This window comes from Phycodurus eques, chromosome 14 (genome assembly GCF_024500275.1).
Source record: "Phycodurus eques isolate BA_2022a chromosome 14, UOR_Pequ_1.1, whole genome shotgun sequence".
In the NCBI taxonomy this organism is placed as follows: Eukaryota; Metazoa; Chordata; class Actinopteri; order Syngnathiformes; family Syngnathidae; genus Phycodurus; species Phycodurus eques.
In genome coordinates this window covers 15,859,935-15,881,487 of record NC_084538.1, presented here as the reverse complement: position 1 = coordinate 15,881,487, position 21,553 = coordinate 15,859,935, and the positions used below count along the sequence as shown (strand labels likewise).

The 21,553-nt window shown below is 39.9% G+C and overlaps 2 protein-coding genes across 6 annotated transcripts in view; both read left to right on the top strand.

Annotated features, from left to right (window-relative positions):
* The first annotated feature begins 961 nt into the window (after positions 1-961).
* On the top strand, positions 962-12,677 carry ipcef1 (interaction protein for cytohesin exchange factors 1). Of its 2 annotated transcripts, none has more exons than XM_061695724.1 (11): positions 962-1,799; positions 2,760-2,813; positions 4,868-4,907; positions 5,218-5,387; positions 6,122-6,195; positions 6,372-6,443; positions 6,555-6,619; positions 6,958-7,082; positions 7,171-7,495; positions 10,731-10,921; positions 11,505-12,677. In XM_061695724.1, the coding sequence occupies exons 2-11, from the start codon at positions 2,790-2,792 to the stop codon at positions 11,703-11,705; spliced, it is 1,287 nt and encodes a 428-aa protein (XP_061551708.1). In that variant the 5' UTR covers positions 962-1,799; positions 2,760-2,789; the 3' UTR covers positions 11,706-12,677. The 2 variants fall into 2 exon arrangements, with proteins under 2 accessions (XP_061551708.1, XP_061551709.1); XM_061695725.1 differs by lacking the exon at positions 962-1,799 and adding an exon at positions 1,862-2,255.
* Positions 12,678-12,814: 137 nt separating this feature from the next.
* Positions 12,815-21,553, top strand: part of scaf8 (SR-related CTD-associated factor 8) — a 62,848-nt gene continuing 54,109 nt past the window's right edge. For all 4 annotated transcript variants that reach the window (XM_061696539.1, XM_061696541.1, XM_061696540.1 and 1 more), the window contains exons 1-2: positions 12,815-12,950; positions 15,825-15,908. In XM_061696539.1, the coding sequence (XP_061552523.1) occupies positions 12,921-12,950; positions 15,825-15,908 (114 nt within the window). In that variant the 5' untranslated portion in view covers positions 12,815-12,920. The remainder of the gene's footprint in view (positions 12,951-15,824; positions 15,909-21,553) is intronic.

The following is a 21,553-nucleotide window of genomic DNA, read 5'->3' as shown; positions in this document are numbered from 1 at the left end:
TACGGTATGTACAGCACTTTATTGATCATTTGTCCACTGCTTTGGGCTTGTGGGATTAACATGGGCGACAGGCGAATGAAGTATTGTTTGGAGAAACATTAACTCCTCATGGAGAAGATAAAGTAAAACATTTATCATGGAGTACAATCTATGTATATTTCTTGCCTTTTACGTAAATTGTGTACCCTTCGAGATAGTAGATTTTGTATCACATCTTGCCAGTTAAGCCTTTTTTTTTTTTTTTTTTGGTCGCAGTTTATTTTGTTCTACGTCATTTAGCGAGGTATTCTGTTTTCCCTCGGAAATTGTGTGCATTTCGCACTAGTTTTGATTTCGTGTATTTAAAAAAGCCTTTTTGGCAGCCGAGTCAGCACTTTGTATGGCGTCATTCGATAAACCAGTTAGTTTTTATCCCAACAAAACTTCAAAACGGACTCTTTTTTGAATATTTTTTTTTATTGCATTCTCAGGGTCGAAGTGGGGGAAATTGGAATGATGACCTTTACTGTACAACAAAGACTTTTCCAGTTTATTCAAATATGTAACTTATAAAAACCGACGTCATAAATGTTGGGATATAATATTTTTTGCTATGAAAGTTCAGTAATAAGGTTGTTTTATTAAAATTAAGACGATCTGAGACTACCTTACGACCACCTTGAAAAAAGGCAAAATGGTTCATTCTCCAGGTGTACCGCACCTGGAAAGTCCCTGGAAAGTGAAAATCATTCATTCATTCTTCTTCCGTTCCGCTTATCCTCACTAGGGTTGCGGGCGTGCTGGAGCCTATCCCAGCTATCTTCGGGTGAGAAGCGGGGTACACCATGAACTGGTCGCCAGCCAATCGCAGGGCACATACAAACAAACAAACAACCATTCGCACTCACATTCACACCTACGGGCCAAAAACATGCAGCATAGGTTAATTGAGTCTTCAATTAACCTATGCTGCATGTTTTTGGGATGTGGGAGGAAACCGGAGTGGCCGGAGAAAACCCACGCAGCCACGGGGAGAACATGCAAACGCCACACAGGCGGGACCGGGATTTGAGCCATGGACCTCAGAACTGCGAGGCAGATGTGCTAACCAGTCGTGCACCGTGCCAAGTAGAAATGTCTAAAATGTCTTGTAAATGACACACCACGCAGAAGAATGTTGTTGTCAACCCTCCCACTGCATGATAATGAAAATCACCAAGTATACTGTATAAAATGAAGCGTCAAAATTGTGAAAAATCCAGCTGTTCTCTCCCCTCTCGCTACACAATTGAGTACTACATCGTTCTTGGCATGCGTCTCAGCAATTATCCTCAAACCTGCAAATGTATTCAGAAATAAATCTCTGAATTTAGTTGACAGGGTTTTTAAGTATGAGTTAGAACGAACTGTTTTAAATCAGACAATTCTTTAAAACTTTATTTCAAAACCAGGATTAGGCTGCTGTATTTAATCTGTACAAATGCAGTAGTAAGAGTTTCCACATTTGCTGTAAAACCTGTTACGCTCGTTGATGCGCACAGTGAAAGCTAACGTTTTAGTCTTCATGGGGGAAAAAAAAAAGAAAAAAAACGTAATCAGGAAATGTGCACACTATGCATTTTGTTTATCTGTAGAGTTTGATGTTGCGATCATCCCCCACTTTCTCTCCCACTGGCGTCTCAACTCGCTCATGACACCCGGAAAGCCACAATTTCTACTGCAGTTGTGCAACATACACTGAAGTTTGTTTTATTCATTTATTGTAAAGCTGTTAGACCACAGAGAATACTGATACTTGAATTATGAAGCGCTTTTAACAGGTATGAATCGTGTTCTTGTTCTCATTTTGCTTCTTTGAGATTATACTGTGTATTTTTGATATTTTTATTAGAAACATCTTCACAGACTGCCTGATGTGCTATGACAGTATCTACATGAAAATGTGTTGATTGCTTTTTAATGTTCTCACGAGAGAAAAGAAAGCAAACTTTTAGTATCTTATGATAGTATCTACGTGTTATATTGTCTTGGCAAAAAATAAAATAAGGAACTCAAGTTTTCTGAGGAAGTGAGTCAAGTGGGTGCTTAGATTTCTCAATATGTCACCCATCACTGACGATCAATTGAGAGGTACTAAATGCTCAGCGTCTGACCTTATTGCTAATATAATAATCACTAATATTTGAAGGTGTAGTATTAGAACAAGGCCTTAGGATACTGAGGAGTGTGGAGGTGCTCTGTGCGTCACAAACTGCTGACAGTGCAACTTGAAAGCTGTGAGTCGGTTGCTACTTTTCATCCATCTAACTTTTCCTCAAATATTTTCGTTTGATTGGTTGTGATAAATTATTCCCTCCACCATGTACAAGTAATGTTCACGAGCGTGGGTTTATCTTATATTTTGTAAATTGTACAAATTTTAATCCATGAATCAACATGAATTTCTCATTCACATTGTTTTTGTGTTTGCTGTGATATGCATAAACTGCTACAAAAGCTTAAACCATTATTTTCATCTTGGCATTCAGCTTTGTATTACATATGGCAGCAGTCATCTTTTGTATCGTTTGTTATTTGCAGAGTCATCAGCTATCTACCATTATTGTATGGTGTTGGAGGAGGTCAAGGCTTTGCTGAGAGCATTTGTGTTAACTACAGTACTTTCAAATGTTTTTTTCTTAGTGCTCTTAAATAACTAACTTCCTATTGATCAGTGAGTTGTAAAACTGATACATTTTTAGCAGGTGATATATTGTATGCTTTTTTTTCTTCTTGACCAGGCTGCCTTTCCCATATCTGTGTCACCCTCAATGGCTGCTGATGATTACAACCCTGTAAGTTATTTTTATTCATTTGTTTGTTTAGTTGCATTGTTCTGCATGTGCTGTCTTTTAATTGGCAAACTTTGCTGGACCCAGAATGGTAAGGGCTATTTTATTGATCAACAAGCAGGCCCACAATTTTGTTGCAAAAGGCTACTTCTTTTAACAGATTTACATATGGTGACCACCGCACTGTACATATAAATGTGTAAAAGGTATTTGCACCCTTCTCAAATTATTTTTTTGCATACTTTCCCCTCTTTGTTTAAGATAATAAAACAAATGTAAAAATCAGGTAACGATAACACAAGTAAACATGAAATGCAGTTTTTAAATGGTGATTTTAATTATTAAGGGGGAAAAATATTCCGAGCTACCTGGCCGTGTGCGAAAAGGTAATTGCTGCCCTTGTTAAATCATGAATTAATGTGGCTAAACACATTTTATTGGGGGAGAACCTGAGTTAATTTTCACAGCGCACACCCAAGCCTGATGACCTCCAGAACTATTCAATCAAGAAATCACTTTAATTGAACCTGTCTTACAAAATTAAGTTGGCTAAAAGATCTCAAAAGGCTGCAAGAAAATCCCATGATACAAAGAAATTCAGGAATAGATTGACGTTGTCAGTCTGGACAGGGTTACAAAGCCATTTATCAAGATTTAGGACTCCATTGAACCACGGTGACAGTGGTGAACCTTCCCAGGAGTGGCAGGCCTACGAAAATTACCCCAAGAGTACAAGGCCGTCTCATCCAGGAGGTCACAAAGAAACCCAGGACAACTCTTAAAGAACTGTAGGCCTCCCTTGCCTCAGTTAAGATCAGTGTTCATGACTCAACATTAAGGAAGAGACTTGACAAAAATGGCATCCATGGAAGAGTTCTAACGTGAAAACCACTGGGGACCAAAAAGAACAGAAAGGCTTGTCTGTCTTTTGCAAAAAAAATAAATAAAAAATAATAAATAATAATAAAAAGTCTGAAAGATTTCCAAGACTTTTGGAAGAATATTGTATGGACTAACGAGACAAAAGTTGAACTTTTTGGAAGGTGTGTCTCTTATTACATCTGGCGTAAATGTAACACAGCATTTCAGAAAAAGATCATCATACCAGCAGTCAAACATGGTGGTGGTATCGTGATGGTCTGGGGCTGCTGTTTACCTTCAGGACCTGGACAACTTACTGTGATTGATGGAATCGTGAATTCTGCTCCTTACCAGAAAATCCTGAAGTAGAATGTTCAGCCTCAGTTTGTGACCTCAAGCTGAAGCGCCCATGAGTTCTTTTTTTTCTAAACAATTATTGATTGTAACATTCAGATGGAAACCTATGTCCTATTTGGTCAATTAAATATTTTTTCACAAATCTATACTATTGGTCTATTTCTCCCCATGTGGGTCTTTTTTTCCCTCTAAATTGTTGAAAACTGCTTGCTCTCTTTGACGATGCAACTAATGCTCAACAAACTTGCCTGGGTTTTTAGGGTTTCCAGAAAATTTATGGTTTTGGAGATGCGAGGATGCCGCCTGACGTAACGATATATCATTCAGAGTTAAAAACAAACATCATTTTTTTTGTTAGCTCTAGTTTAGCAATTTCAACAAATTTGGTTTTGTTTGCAGGTTCTGAAGCTAAAATGTCAAACCAAATTTAGCCCTTTAATTTAACAAGACATATATTAAGATCAGGTTGAGTTCTTGTAGCTTTTCCTATGGTTGGACTAATTCTGCCTATATGTCCTCAAAATTGTCCTGAGATATTAGTATCGTATGCTCTATTTTTAAATAGAGCTATAGCTGAATAAGACAGAAAGTCATGGCACAGTTAAGGATCATCATTATTTGTGCGCCGCCGCGCGCGCGTGTGTGTGTGTGTGTGTGTGTGTGTGTGTGTGTGAGTGAGAGAGAGTGAGTGTATGAGAGAGAGAAAGAGAGTGCATGTGACAGTTGCAGTATGAAACAGGATGTTCCAGGCAGCCTCTTCTTGTGAGCTGTTGGGTCTTGTTTAGTGTGACCCTCTCATCATCACACTGCTGTTTCACTCCTGTGTTTCACTCCATAAGGTCTCCCTGCGACACAAGTCCAAGAAGAAGAGCCGAGGAGGTAAGTCCGTCCCCTTCCAGTCCACATCCATTTTGTCTGCTGGGCCCCTCAACTGTAATTAACAGCCGCTGATCTAGTGCGGGCACAGGGCTTACTTTAATTTCAGTTTAAACTTTTTGGAGCCAATGAGAGTTCATTTGTATATCATTATCATAGCTTGATTCATACCTGAAAGAGGAAGGCTGATGTCAACAAGTATCTGTATGTTTTCAACCTAATTTTAGGTCACTGGAAAATTTTAAGCTTTCACACATTCAATAACTTCTCAGTGTGAGCTTGCATCTCGTGGCTTTTGTGTGCGTGTACACAGGCAATGGTGCGATGAGCAGGAGACGGGTGTCAGTCAAAGAGCTGGGTCAGCCAGACCACCAGGGTTGGTTGTACAAGAAGAAAGAGAACAAAGGCTTCCTGGGTATCAAATGGAAGAAGTTCTGGTTCATCCTGAAGAAGACTGCATTATATTGGTACACAAACCCGCTGGTGAGAATACTGTTATTTCCTTCTTACTGAACTTGTAATATCCACTTGAGTGGATGTCTAGTTGATTATTGAGTGAGTAAGACTTACTGACAAATGTTGAGCTGCCCAACTATTTGAAGAACTTTTCCTTTCATCTCTTCAGTATTTTCAATTTGCGTAAATCCAACATACCATATACAAGTTGACAAAGGTTTAGCATACAGAGATTTGTTAAACTGAGAGCACCGTGTCAAGTGATTATACCTGCTTAAGATGTTTTCTCCATTAAGTAAAAGCTCAATGGGATCCACTGCAAAAGTTGTACACAAATTTAGAAAAAAAAGAATTTACAAAGACAATTTTTTTTTTTTTTTTTTTTTTAATTTCCAAACAAACTATTAAAAAAGATGGCGCAGATGTACCATGTCTTGGTTTTATTTTGCAGCTACTGTATAGCACATTCAACATACATGCGTCTCAGCCTCAGCAATGACTCGCACTAGCATAGCTGTCACCTTGTCAGCCTGTCTTAACAGTAACTACCATGCAGTATCACTGTGGTTCCTGAAGCAGACTCTGCTGGGCTTGAAAACCCCTGTGTGACTGACAGGCTTGATTTAGCATCAGAAATGTCACTGACACTGCAGAAGGAAATAGAAGAAGTAGCGGACGGCAGGTGGCTTTGTCAGGAAGTGGCTTAAGTTGTTTGTTCATCTTGTTTTCATGCTCACTGTTGTTCAATGTTTGTGTTGCAGGCAGAGAAAGCTGAGGGCTACATTGACCTCACCAACTTTATGATTGACCGAGCCATTGAGTGCAAGAAGAAACAGTAAGCATGCATGCGGGTAGAGCATTTGTCTCCTCATACTGTAGGTGGAAATTCAATGTCACCCACTTAGGAATAATGAGGTTCCTCCCACATTATTTGACATGAACTTCATGGGAATTAGCTTTCTATGTGCTCTGTTTCACGTCCCATTTTAACGCTGACTGTTCTTTGTTCAGTGCATTCAAAGCCTGCCACCCACAGGTCATGATGTTTTATTTTGCTGCTGAGAACCATGAAGAAATGAACTTGTAAGTAACAAACACAATGGTGTATATTCTGCATTCAAAAAAAATACTTTAAATCAAATGAAATGAAATGTTCAAATCCCGCTGAGCTATATCTGTGTGCGTCTGTTCCAGGTGGTTAAATAAGCTTGGGCTTGCCTCCATTCATTATGAGCCTACAGAACAAAACACAGCAGCTGGTGAGCTTCTGGATAAAAAGTCCTTTAGCATGACTTTTTTTTAGGATTTCAGTTGAAGAGGTTTATGACTATTTGAAACATAGTGTGTATATATATATATATATATATATATATATATATATATATATATATATATATATATACATAGTAAAATAGTATAGCACATTATTATTTCTTAAGATGTCAAAATTATAGATATTCCTGAACATAAACTGAAAGAGTCTGCATTATTCATAATGCTGGATGGTCTCTTTATGACACATGGACAAATAAATATGTTCATAAATATATGTGCACACACAGAATTTGGAGGTTACATTGCACATGTGTGCTTTTAGAGTGTTACAGTGAGGCTAGTGACCATGAAGAAGCAGAAACCACAGATATACCTCCACCACCATACTGTGAACAGACCCTGCGGGACTCTGTGGCTCCGTCTGATCCTCCTGGTAGCACACATCAGGTCAGTGGCATGGCTTCTTCCAGTGTTCACTTTATTGCAAATCTGTAATCAAGCTTTAAAAGCTGTGTTTCACATGATTATTTTACAGGGCACTCTCCCTCCACCATACTCCTCTGCGGTCCCCAGTGAAGCAAACGGCTCGCATTCCTCACCCCTCAGTACAATGACATCGCAGAGCTCGTCCGCCTCGTCGCTCTCCAAACAGCGTCAGTCCTGGTTGGACCTGGTCGCGCAGGTGTCTCCTGCTCCCACTAGTGAAGCACCAGTGGTGTGCTCAGTCCAGGTGCACTTGCATCAACATCCGCCGGACGAGGAAGAAGCGCAAGAGAGGTCGGCTCCTCTTCAGGAGGCTGAAACAGGGTCCAATGAGGAAGGGGCAGCACAGAGGGAGACTTCAGGTGTTGTGGACAAAGGTGAGACTTGACATTTAAAACACTGCCAATAGAGCTGGGTTATATGGCCTAAAAATAAAATCTCAGATTTTGTTAGTTTTTTCCCCACAAAAATAACATTTTGGATTTCAATCTTTTTTTTTTTTTCCCTCTGCGTATAGAATAAGCAGGTTTTTCTTCTCTCCCCCCCCCCCCCCCCCCCCCCCCGCCCCCCCTTTTTGGGATTAGCTTTATTTCCACTGACACCAAACAACCCTTGAAACTTTATTTTTCCCCATCAGCGACCATGGAAATATTTTTTTTCCTCTATGGATAGGAAAATAAGTTCATCCTCTAGCAAAAATGGACTGTAAATGTGCACCACTTACAATGTACTGTACTTTTTTATGATAATTATTAACATGGCGCGATTGTCAAGGAAGAAGCGGTTGGCCACAAAGAAAAGGAGAAATGGGCGAGAATAAGGAGAAACTGTGGATACAGTATTTTGAAGCTGTTGGCAACATTCGATTGATTGCTCCATTCAATTGATTGCATCCATGCATTTCTGCGACTGACTACATGCTTTTGCTTTCTAGCCACAGGTACATATGAAATTAGAAATATAGGGAAGTATTATTTGAAAACAATATGTTTCCTATATATAATGGGTACGGAAAATATTCAGACCCCCTTAAAGGTTTTCACTGTTAGATTGCAACCATTTGCTAAAGTCATTTCAGTTCATTTTTTGTTCCTCATTAATGTATACACAGCACCTGAATTGCAAACTGAATTGTTGAAATTTTTGCAGATTTATTAAAAAAAGAACAACTGAACTATCACACAGTCATAAGTATTCAGACCCTTTGCTCAGTATTGAGTAGAAGCACCCTTTTGAGCTAATGCAGCCATGAGTCTTTTTGGGAATGATGCAACAAGTTTTTCACACTTGGATTTGGGGATCCTCTGCCATTCCTCCATGCAGATCCTCTCCAGTGCTGTCAGGGTGGATGGTGAACGTTGGTGGACAGCCCTTTTCAGGTCTCTTCAGAGATACTCAATTGTGTTTAAGTCAGGGGTCTGGCTGGGCCATTCAAGAATAGTCATGGAGTTGTTCTGAAGCCACCCCTTCGTTATTTTAGCTGTGTGCTTACAGTCACTGTCTTGTTGGAAGGTCAACCTTTGGCCCAGTCTGAGGTCCTGAGCACTCCGGAGAAGGTTTTCGTCCAGGATATCCTTGTACTTGGCTGCATTCGTCTTTCCTTCGATAACAACCAGTCATCCTGTCCCTGCAGCTGAAAAACACCCCAACATCATGATGCTGCCACCACCATGCATCACTGTTGGGACTGTATTGGACAGGTGATGAGCAGTGCCTGCTTTTCTCCATACATACTGCTTAGAATTAAAGCCAAAAAGTTTTATCTTGGTCTCATCAGACCAGACAATCTTATTTCTCACCATCTTGGATTCCTTCAGGTGTTTCTTTTTTTTAAATTTTTTTTCAAGCAAACTCCATTTAGGCTTTCATGTGTCTTGCATTGAGGAGAGGCTTCCGTCTGGCCACTCTGCCATAAAGCCCCAACTGGTGGAGGGCTGCAGTGATGGTTGACTTTCTAGAACGTTCTGCCGACTGCATCTCAGCCACAGTGATCTTCTTTACCTCTCTCACCAAGGCTCTTCTCCCCCGATTGCTCAGTTTGGCCGGACAGCCTGCTCTAGGAAGGGTTCTGGTCGTCCCAAACGTCTTCCATTTCAGCATTATGGAGGCCACTGTGCTCTTAGGAACCTTAAGTGCAGCAGAAATAGTTTTGTAACCTTAGCCAGATCTGTGCCTTGGCACAATGCTGTCTCTGAGCTCTTCAGGCAGTTCCTTTTCCCTCATTTGCTCTGACATGCACTGTAAGCTGTAAAGTCTTATATAGACCGGTGTGCGGCTTTCCTAATCAAGTCCAATCAGTATAATCAAACAGCTGGACTCCAATGAAGGTGTAGAACCATGTCAAGGATGATCAGAAGAAGTGGACAGCACACGAGTTAAATATGAGTGTCACAGCAAAGAGTCTGAATACTTATGGCTGTGTGATATTTCCGTTTTTCTTCAATAAATGTGCAAAAATTTCAACAATTCAGTTTTTTTTTTCTGGGGTGCTGTGTGTACATTGAGAGAGAGAAAATGAACTTAGTCAGTGTTGGCCACGTCGCTCAGTGTGCAGCGGGCTTGATAACATTTTAAATGTTCAACAATTTAACATAAAAAAATGAACTGTTTAACTGCATGTCCAAATGTCTGTTGTCAAAGAGTAACAGCACCCTCTCCAGCTCGCACGCTTGTTATTTCAACTTCAACAAAATTCAAGTCGATAAATCATTGTTTTTGCAACGTATAAATAAGCAACTTGCGTTTGGCAATGTTCGTCACAATTTGACTCCATGAATGCCTTCCACCGGGCTCCTATCTACAGCCGTCATTAAGAAAACAATTCTAAAGTGCTTCCGCTCATGTTTGTTTCTTTGCTAGAATCCAGTAAAGGCGCAAACTACTTCCCCACTTGCAAACTGGGTAAAAGCACTTCCTCCTCGCTCGGGTGAATAGGGAAGGGGACCGTTTCAAAGCACCCGTAGGAACTTTAAATGTCTGTCTTTTTTTAAAACAAGATGTTACCACAGAGCCACCAAAGATGACAATAGACGGTGTTTAGGCTTCGTTTATGTTTGCATTTATGATATCATAGTTGGATAAATAAATGATATCCATGTATTTAAATTTTGTCCAGACACTGGCCATGAAGAAAACATTTTAGCAAATTCGACTTCAAACAATCATGTCATCAACCCTAGTTATGCTCGTTAGCATAGTATACAGTGGAAGTCAGCTAGCCTATGTTCTGCGTTGGTCACGTGACGTTTCGCATATAGCGGATTAAACTCGTTGATTTTTTTTGAAAACTAGTTGCTCTAGGGGTCATAAAAATCACTAGTTGGCAAGACAGTGCAATGTGGACTTAGCATTGAACTACGGCAGCTGTTAAAAAAAAATTTTAATCACAAGGACAAATAAACTAGAGTTAATTGCTAAAATCTATTAATTGGCCAGCCATACTGCCAGCCACAGTACACGTGGAGGTCTTTTCCTATTGCGATACACCACCATTGATATAATTTGCATTCTATTTGTATATGTTGTTGCCATTTTGTTACTTACTTACTGACTGGTGTGAGATGACATGTACTTGATGATAACCATGATGTCATATGACTAATGTTGCTGCAGGCGATCACTCAAACAGCTCTGATGAGATGGAGAAGCTGTATATCCACCTGAAGGAGGCCAGCCTGTCGCCTATAGGAGACCGCAAACCATCCACCAAACGGGAATTCAGGGCCTCCTTCGTTAAACGCTGCAAAAACCACACTGTCAATGACAAACTGCATCTTATCAGGACACTGAACAGCACATTAAAGGTACATCGTTTCCGATACAGTCCTCCCGTTATATCGTGGGTGATTGTTCACGCCCCTGCAGTCTTATGGATTTTTTAAGTGATTGTTTTTGGTGGGTTTTTACAGTATGCTTTCTGCAATGCCCTCACGTGGGAAAGGAGGGCCTCAGTGCCCGATGCACTTTTCAGCCATTTATTGAACACTGAGATAACAGTAAAACACAAACACAATGAGCACACTCACACAGGAACTGTTGTCGGCCACAGCTCACACCCAGATACTCACGCAGACTCGCAGAAGTCACACGCCCTTTTAATGGCACATGCACATCCAACACAGTCACACAATATGTGAAATATGCTTGCAATGTTTTTTGTTCAAATCTATTTACAATGTGTTTAAAACTTTTTTTGTTTTTTTTATGTATGGTCTCTCGATATCGCAGATTTTCACCTAGTGCGGGTGGGTCTGGAACATTTCCCCACGATTAACGGGGGTTCACTTGTACTCCCTTTTAAAACAACCATTTTTAGTATACATGTGGGAAAAAAATTTTCATTATTTCATATTTTTGCCAATCTTCTTTGGTCTCTTTCCATCCCAGTCGAAACAGGCAGACCTACAGGCACTAGAGCAGGTGCTGTCAGACCCACAGCTGACCTCAGTCAGGTTCAGAGAATGGAAGGAAGCCAATGGGCCTTTGGTGCAAGAGATTTGTGTCCCAAATGACCAGCAGGTGGAGTCAGAGGCCTCCCAAGATGCGGCATCAGCCATTGCGTCTCCTGTGGCAGAGACCAGTTTATAAATGCTCCTCGTGTCTTGTGCTACTGACTTCGGTCACACACGCGCACACACTGCTGTCGAATTTTCAAGTGAGACTACTGTGGACTTTCAAGCTTTCGTCAACTAACAAATGGCTCTTTAAAGGAAAACTGTTTTGTTTTTAATATTCCTAAATGGAATCCGTGCAGCCATTTTATAACTAGAGGTTCACATTACAATGTGAAATGCATCATAGTATTACTTTTAGCATTTGATTTGTAAGATTAGCAAACGTTTCAGGTTATTGCTTTTACTTCCCTGGTGTTTATGTTTCGGAATGACGGCGTATGTTGGTTGCATTGCTTTCTACAAGAAAACACTTGTTTTTGTTTTGTTGTATCTTTGATCTGTTTAGATGGCGTTATAGTACTGGATATGTTTTAACCACTCTCAGTCTCTTATTGGTGCTATGCACCTTCAATGCCTGTTACTTTTTTTTTTTTTTTTAAACAAACCGTTGAGAAGAATCTCTTAAGAACTACAGTCTGCACGGACAGAGTAATCGTGCGTCATGAATCATGAGTTTTCACATTTGAGAGAGTGAAAGATTTTTGGACGGTGTAAAGCAGAACATTTTGTTCTCCAATGTCATTTAAAAGGCAGTTATTTCATGTAAGTATATTGACTTGTTTTTAGTGTGTCATAAATTAAACAAAACCAAGCAAATGAAACATGTATACATCATTTTAATACCCACAAAACACTGGCAATGGTAAACCCTTACTCATCAAAGTATATTTATCACATTCTGTAAAACAGATCCAAACACAGCATTGTACTAAGTCGCAAACTACATCAATGACCTCATAGAAATCCGTTTTGTTTACACTGACTGGGGGTGCAGCATCCTTGGTTCATTTTTCAGAGCGTTGTGCCTCCTAAATTGAGCCTGTGACGTATTTCAATGTGCACTATGACGTTCTCTACGTGTGGTGATCATGTTTGCATTCAGGCTAATAAAACACGATCGTAAAAGTGAATCATTTTCCACATTATTTGGAATGATCCACGCAAAAACATGGAGGCGTCAACTTGTAGTTCCCCCAAGCCGACGCTAAGGGTCGCGGGTGTGTGTACTGTAGTTGTCCTCCTGTGCTTGTGCGCCATATTGGCAGTCTCCTCCATCTCGCCAGACGTCGAGCATGCATGCCTCAAACCTGTTATTGACTAGATAGTCACAGAGCCCAAACACACCGCCATGGAGGCCGTGAAAGCCTTCAACAACGAGGTTTGTTGCAAGTCCTTGCAGTAGATATCAACACGACGAGGAATCCCGTATCACCTTCTTATCGGCGGCGACGTTAAAGCTAGCTAGCCGAAGCTAACGTAAACGAAGGTTTGCGGGACTGCCTCGCAAGGCCGCGTGACCGTATAGAATGATGCAGCGGTGGCGGCTATTTACGGAAGCAGTCGTCTGGTCGTGTTCACTTTCCATGCTTCAAAATCGACGTTACTACATTGTAGCCATCTATATATATGTGTGGTGTGAAATTAGAAGAGGCGCGCTGCACCGCCCGGTGCTAACGTTAGCACGCTACAAGTTAGCCAACCTGTCTGAGTTGCGCGATAACTTGGACCTTTAGCTAAAGCGTTATTTGACATTGTAAAAATGACAGTGGCACTGTAATGTTGCTCTACGCGTTAACGTATTGCATACAGTAGTGATAAAAACAACGCATTTTCGCTATTCGTTGCTTAATGGTCACGGTGTAGTCCCCATAAACCTGGACGTGACCAGTGTACAGTCGCATCTCTCACCCAATGCAGCATTTTTGCCTTGGCACAAATGTACAAAATACTAAATGTACAAAAAAATAGGACCTGGGAGTCAAATGTCTTTTTTAAAAGTTTAATGTTAATACAATTTCAGGAGGTAAATATTGACACAATTAAAACTTGATTCTCGTTCCATGTCTTTATACTTTTCATGTTGGTTTGTGTGTTAAATTTCAATGATTACTTGATCTACATGAGACAGCATTATCCCCAAGAGCTTTTAAAGACGATTCCAGTGATATAACTGTTTTCCTGTGACAAATATTAAGAAAGTTGTGACTCTTTAAAACCGGTGAAAATGCTCCAATTTCTGGCCAACGTCTTGCCTGAGTCAATGGGCATGGAGATTTTAGGCGTGACCTTTTTTTTTGTTAAATGGGAGTTTCAAACTTCAGAAACTTTCTTAATCTATCCAATTTTCAAAAGGTGAGCATGATTAGAAAATGATAACATCCTAATGATGGAAATTATTTCACATTAATTCTAGTCACTATGGGAAAATAAAAATATCTAAATACAAAATAAAACAATAAAAATACATCTGTGAAGAAATCAATAATTAATAAATCAAATCAAAAGTCAGATAACAATAGTCACAATTTAAAAACTACAGTATTATATTTACTACATATATACTATGGAGTATTAAATAGAAACTTTCAACACTGAATAATCTGAAGACCTTTTAGTAAATAATATATGTAATATAATGGACAAATGTAAAGTAATATACATGTAGTAAAATACAGTGAGGCTATATAATGACTATTATTGCTGTGCATAATTTTTATAATAGGAGCCATCAAGTGATTTTTATATTTGTACATGTATTTGTTGGGCTTTACACGATCAGGACTTTTTGGACCGATCAGCAAGTTTAAAAAAAATGATAACCGCTCAAAAGATGGAGCAATGTGTCTATTTACATGACTTGTTCATTTATTGTATATACTTGTGTACTGTATACTGAGTATCTTAAAGTATTGTCAAGCATTTTAGACAAAAGTTAAAACATCAATGACCTCTAGGGAGCGTTCAAGGATTGGCCACAGCCATAAGTTAAGGTCAAATCAACATTACAACATGACAGAAGTAGTGGGTGCTAACTTACTGTAATTAAATTACTTTAACAAATACTGTTAATGACATGCTTACTCTAACTTTCTCACTGTCCTGGCTATATGGACGGGTGTTGTCCAGAGTTTGCATCCGTTTGGCTTTTCCTTATTTATTTATCCCCCCCCCCCCCGCTGCATTGCTTGAACGTGGCATACTCCTCCTTGTGTACATTCTTCAGGTGCCCAATCAAATTTGTTGTGTTGAAGCATTTAGATGACGTTCCCCACGACATACTACAGTTGTGCACAGACTGCAAATAACTTGCGTGTTGTATGTCTGAGACACCACAAAATAGTCCCACACCGACATGTTTTTTCACCGACAAGATTGACAAAACTTTATTGGCCGGCAGATAGTTACAGTACTACGCCACAAGACGTGACAAGGCCAAAAATAAACTAGCATTTGGATTCATACGCGACGGCGACGCAGAGTAAATGTCGTTTGCGGAGCCGATCGATGGCGTCATTGATCAGATCGGCCAATTATGACATGAAGGCCGATCAGAATAAAATGCTAATTATTGGCCAATACCGATCAAGCCGATCAGATCGGAGTTAAGTCTAATATTTGTATCTTTACTGTATAATGCTATAGAACAGCTAAAAGAAAGCCACCAAACTGATTAACTTTAAGTCATTATAAAACGCAAAGGGCCCAGGTTTACAAAATAATGGTCAAGAGCCAAACAGAGTTTGGAGATGTTGGTTAGGTATGTGTGGTTTAATTTCACAATCAAGCTTGCGTAGAAAAAAAAGAGGAAAAATTAACAAACACGCTGTACGTGGTTAAAATACAGTTGCGTTTCTAGAGTTGAAAAATGGCCTTACTCACCCAGAAGTTTTTGAGTGGGTTTATCAAATTTGATTAGATTTGAAAAATGTTGTCTGGGTATATATAACACATATACTTGGTTCTTTCCAGAAATCTCGAAGTCGTGATTAAAGCTAGGACGTGTTCTACGTAATCAGTAATGGTGTATAGTGTGGTAAGGTGAAGGAACACAGTGAAACATGGAAAATGGGTTCCATCGGCTCTCAATTTTACAATTAAGTAAAATTAGGTATTGAGTGACTACTTCCGACAGCCTGCCAGCGGGCGATACACAAATACCTATTTCATGTCAATAAGATTTGAAGACGAGAAGGGAATACATTGACATGAATGAAACTTGTTTCTTTTTCTATGTCCCCTGTGATTTTTGCAGTTGTACTCGCTGAATGAGTACAAGCCACCCATCTCGAAGGCCAAGATGACCCAAATCACCAAGTCAGGCATCAAGGCCATCAAAGTAAGTATGAGACATTAGGTGTAGTATTTGGAATAAAGATTCAAAATGGTGTAAATGCAAGGTTCTAATTCTAAGTCTGCTGCGGCGCAAGCATTGCTACTAACTGCCGCTCATCAAATAGTGGCAGTGCATAGCGGTGCTAAGCAGCCCATACTGATACTAATCATACTTATATTATCTTTATAATTTGGCAGTTTTTCCCCCCCCAAGACAAAATGCAACCCACAGCGGTTAACGTACCCCACAAACGCGGTACCAAAAGATGCGCCTTGGCCGTGCTCTGATCAGAACGTCAGTATTTAAAAAATTAAATTAAATTTAAAAAAATCCGTGTTACCATGGCGATGCAACTCCCATAAAACGACAAACTCCCATTGAAAATGAATAGGGCGTTGTCATGTTAATGTGTTTAACGCAAGCAAGCTCCTCTGACATATGGCAAACAACAGATGTGTTCCTCGTCTCACTTTAACGACATGCTTCCGATCTTATTTGGTGTCAAACTCGTCATTCTGGGAGGAAAACTAGTCAAAAAAGCTGATTTCAGTGAGCATATTGCTTTTTGTCAGAGTGCTTACTGAGCGCTAGAGTGGACTTTTACTTTGTGCTATTTCCACTTGTTTATGGACTACAGTAAGGTCGACATTTATTGTTTTCCATCCATCCATTTTCCTTCCCGTTTTTCCTCATTAGGGTTGTGGTCCTGCAATTGGCTGGCGACCAGTTCAGGGTGTACCCCGCCTCTCGCCTGAAGATAGCTGGGATGGGCTCCAGCAGGCCCGTGACCCTAGTGAGGATAAGCGGTACAGAAAATGGATGGATGGATGGATGGATCGGTGGGTTGCGGTCGTCCTGCAGCCTATCCCAGCTGACTTTGGGCGAGAGGCAGAGTCCACCCTGGACTGATAGCCAGCCAATCGCAGAGTTTTTGTTTTCTCTCGTATAAATGTGATGTGCCTTACCTGAACTTGCAGTATTTATTTAGCCAGATAGCTAACACCAAATGAGAGGCAGTGTTCTTACTTCAAGCTGTTCATTCAAAGTGCTTGCAACTAGACTTTACACCGATTTGATCGGGCTTGGCCGATATTTAGCATTTTATGCTGATCGGCTTTAATGTCATAATTCAACGAGCCGATCAATGACGTCATTGATCGGCTCCGCAAAAGACATTACACACAGTATATTTGAATCCAAAAGCTAGTTTATTTTTAGCCTTGTCGCGTGTCTTTTGACGTGGTACTGTAAATATCTGACGGCCAATGAAGTTATTTAAAAAAAAAAAAAAAAAAAAAAAAAAAAAAAACGTCTGCGGTGTGGGACAGACAACGCGTCGGAGACAGGCAACACGTAATGCCCGGATCAGACTACGAGACAAATTTGCTCTTTCATGATTGCACTCTGCGGGGTTCAATACCCAGCCCTGCCTGTGTGGAGTTTGCATGTTCTCCCCGTGCCTGCGTGGGTTTTCTCCGGGCACTCTGGTTTCCTCCCACATCCCAAAAACATGCAAGGTAGGTTAATTGAAAACTCTAAATTGCCCGTAGGTGTGAATGTGAGTGCGAATGGTTGTTTGCTTGTATGTGCCCTGCGATTGGCTGGCAACCAGTTCAGGGTGTACCCCGTCTCCTGCCCGATAATAGCTGGGATAGGCTCCAGCACGCCCGCGACCCTAGTGAGGAGAAGCGGCTCAGACAATGGATGGATGGACGATTGCACTGTCAGGCTACTGCGATAAAATCTTGTTTTTCGATACCAACGCATCCCTTTTTTTACGATCATTGGGCTTTATCTTGTCAACTCAAATGCGACCAGATACACTCGTTACCGTGGCAACGACAACAAGACTGGAGCAACTGTATTATAAGGACGAAATGGGGGAAAACGTGTGTTGGTGGTCACCGTTGCTCGGGAGAGGAGAGGACGTTCGTTTAAGGCTTGCTTGAGGTATGTTCATGTACTTTTAATACGATACGGCTCACAAGCAGGCAATAAAATGTTATGTAGCCTAGCAAGCTAGTGGTAGCGCGAATGGTTGGACGTAAACATGCCGCCGTTATGTCGATTCATGCTCTAAAGTTTCGGTGTGGGTGAAGTAATTTCATTAAAAGTAAAGTAATTTAATTACAGTAAGTTAGCACCCATTATTTCTGTCATGTAATGTTGGTTTGACCTGACTGATTAGAATACACGATCTGACAAGAGCACTGATTTTCAAGCATTATGGAGCCAAGGAACATATTTTACAATTGAAAAATCTCACGGCACACCAACAAATAAAAATGTCACAAAAAGTGGATACATTAATTACTGTATTTACTTCCTGCCATCTATAACCCCAATTCCAATGAAGTTGGGACGTTGTGTTAAAAATAAATAAAAACATAATACAATGATTTGTCATGTCATGTTCGACCTACATTTAATTGAATACACTACAAAGACAAGATATTTAATGTTCAAAATGATAAACTTTATTGTGTTTAGCAAATAATCATTAACTTTGAATTTTATGGCTGCAACACATTCCAAAAAAGCTGGGACAGGGTCATGTTTACCTTTTCTTTTAACAACATTCAATAAACGCTTGGGAACTGAGGACACTAATTGTTGAAGCTTTGAAGGTGGAATTCTTTCCCATTTTTACTTGATGTACAGCTTCAGCTGTTCAACAGTCCGGGGTCTCCGTTATCGTATTATACGCTTCATAATGCGCCACACATTTTCAATGGGAGACAGGTCTGGACTGCAGGCAGGCCAGTCTAGTACCCGCACTTTTTTACTACGAAGCCACGCTGTTGTAACACGTGCAGAATGTGGTTTGGCATTGTCTTGCTGAAATAAGCAGGGGCGTCCATGAAAAAGACGTCGCTTGGATGGCAGCGTATGTTTCTCCAAACTTGTATGTACCTTTCAGGATTAATGGTGCCTTCACAGATGTGGAAGTTACCCATGCTATTGGCACGAACACAGCCCCATACCATCACGGATGCTGGCTTTTGAACAGTCCGGATGGTTCCTTTCCTCTTTGGCCCGGAAGACACGACGTCCACAATTTCCCAAAACAATTTGAAATCTGGACTCGTCGGACCACAGAACACTTTTCCACTTTGCATCAGTCCATCTTAGATGAGCTCGGGCCCAGAGAAGCCGGCGGTGTTTCTGGGTGTTGTTGATAAATTGCTTTTGCTTTGCATTGCAGAATTTCAAGTTGCACTTACGGATGGAGCCCCTAACTGTATTTACTAACATTGGTTTTCTGAGCCCATGTGGTGAGATCCTTTACACATTGATGTTGGTTTTTGATGCAGTGCCGCCTGAGGGATCGAAGGTCACTGGCATTCAATGTTGGTTTTGCAGTGATTACTCCAGATTCTGTGAATCTTTTGATGATATTATGGACCGTAGATGGTGAAATCCCTAAATTCCTTCCTTGTACGTTGAGTAACATTGTCCTTAAACTGTTCGACCATTTTCTCGCGCACTTGTTCACAACGAGGTGAACCCCGCCCCATCTTTGCTTGTGAATGACTGAGTAATTCAGGGAAGCTCCTTTAATACCCAATCATGGCACCCACCTGTTCCCAATTAGCCTGTTCACCTGTGGGATCTTCCAAACAGGTGTTTGATAAGCATTCCTCAACTTTCTTTCTTGTTACCTGTTCCAGCTTTTTTGGAACGTGTTGCAGCCATAAAATACTAAGTTAATGATTATTTGCTAAAAACAAAGTGGATCCGTTTGAACATTAAACATCTTGTGTTTGTGGTGTATTCAATTAAATATAGGTTGAACATGATTTGCAAATCATTGTATTCTGTTTTTATGTTTAGCACAACATCCCAACTTCATTGGAATTGGGGTTGAAATAGAAGATCATTCATTTGTTCTGTCTGTCACTATGCCTCACTGCCATAAATAAAGGAAAAAAGATACATTATTTATTGTAAATAGATTTTTTTTAGCAATTAAGTACACAAGTATATACAGTAAATTAACAGGTCATTTAAATAGACACATTCCTCCATCATGTGATCGGTTATCGTTTTTTTTAAACTCGCTGATCGGCCCCAAAAATCCTGATCGTGTAAAGCCTACTTTCAACACAGCATTACTGCCATTGTTATTAGTTGGTTAATGCTAACATTTGCAATGTGACAAGATTTCCAATGAATGACAATCTGTCATATTACAAAGTCTGGTTGAAATGGCCACTTCAACCGGAGTACAAAGCACCAAGAATTTCGAAAATCGGATCATGGTTTCTGGCTTTTTGCGTGGGGAAAAAAAACTGCCTTATTGGGGAACTCTTGACTGATACTGCCTTCAGAAAATCTGGTCAAAAATGCCCTCAAATTAAAATAAAATACTATAACTTCATTGTTTCTCAACACAAATTCACACACTAATGTAATTGGCCTTGCTAAATTAGATTTTGAGTTTATTTCGTATGAAGATGCTCATTTAAAGTCCCTAATTAACGTAAATTAACAAATGTTTGTCAAAATCAGATTTTTTTTAAAGGGAATTTTTTTTCAAAATGAAAATGAGCCTACGCTATTCAAATGAATACATAATATATGTAGCCATAATGTACTTTAAAAAAATATAGAACATTGAAAATGTCAGCATTGGTTGCCATGGTTACAGGAGTTTTGTAATAGAATTGCGTGTTTTATAGCTAATGCTAAAAACTTGAACAATATTGAACAAACTATTATCCTTGACCTCTGATTTCAAAACTATTTATCCATCAATGTGTTGTGTCTGTAATAAGATGAGCAACATTTATATGGCTTCACAATCATAATGGCCCTCTGAGAGAAACCATCACTACAAGGTGGGCTGCGACAACAATGAGTTTGACACCCCTGGTATTGTAGATTATATAAAAGTTAGTCGATATTTATACCATGGACTTCCTGTTTTTAACGATTAAGCGCCGATTCATGTCTGTATAATTTCCATCCAAAATGACTGCATGCTTCAAAAGATTACTCAAGACATACCAAATATTTAGTTGGACGACATGAGTAGAATTATTTAAGCAAATTCATCCATGTCATGAGGTCAATGTGTACCAATAGTATTATGGGTAGCTATTATAGCTGATGTTTAAGGCTCGGACTTGCTGTCTACAGTAAATCCCCATTCGCTATTCACATTGACAGTAACTGAGAGTAACGAATGACTAGTGAATCACAATCAAATCGTTACTCCTTGTACTATTTCAAAATAAAGACATTTCATTGTCCAAGAAACACATCTTGGTCGCAGTTATTTTGGGTTTGCAGATTTTGTCACAACACCCAAAAAGACAGTATGCTGATGCATTTTGGTTGGCGCGTTTTAGCAACTGCTTTTACCTCCGGAAAAAAACGTTGCGACAATGCTTGTTTTAAAACGTTTTTAAAATTGCTTACTTTAGCTGCCCTAAATTTCTTTGACTTAAATAGCGCAAATTTAAAATTATTCATTAGAAGAGGCATGTGGGCAGTAGAATAGGTCATGTTATTTAGTCATATTTCATTCATTTGGAAAAGCCATGGATGGACTAATGGAAATTGACCCAGCTATTGCGGTCAGTTTAAACTATCGAACAACTGTCACTTTAGCATAAACATGGCAGTAACACATACAAATAGAA

Bases quoted from the DNA above. Each gene is read 5' to 3' on its own strand.
- ipcef1 (XM_061695724.1), top strand. From the start codon at position 2,790: ATGGCTGCTGATGATTACAACCCT. The intron at 6,444-6,554 runs GTAAGTAACAAA...CGTCTGTTCCAG, and splicing joins AACCATGAAGAAATGAACTT to GTGGTTAAATAAGCTTGGGC. The intron at 7,496-10,730 runs GTGAGACTTGAC...ATGTTGCTGCAG, and splicing joins TTCAGGTGTTGTGGACAAAG to GCGATCACTCAAACAGCTCT.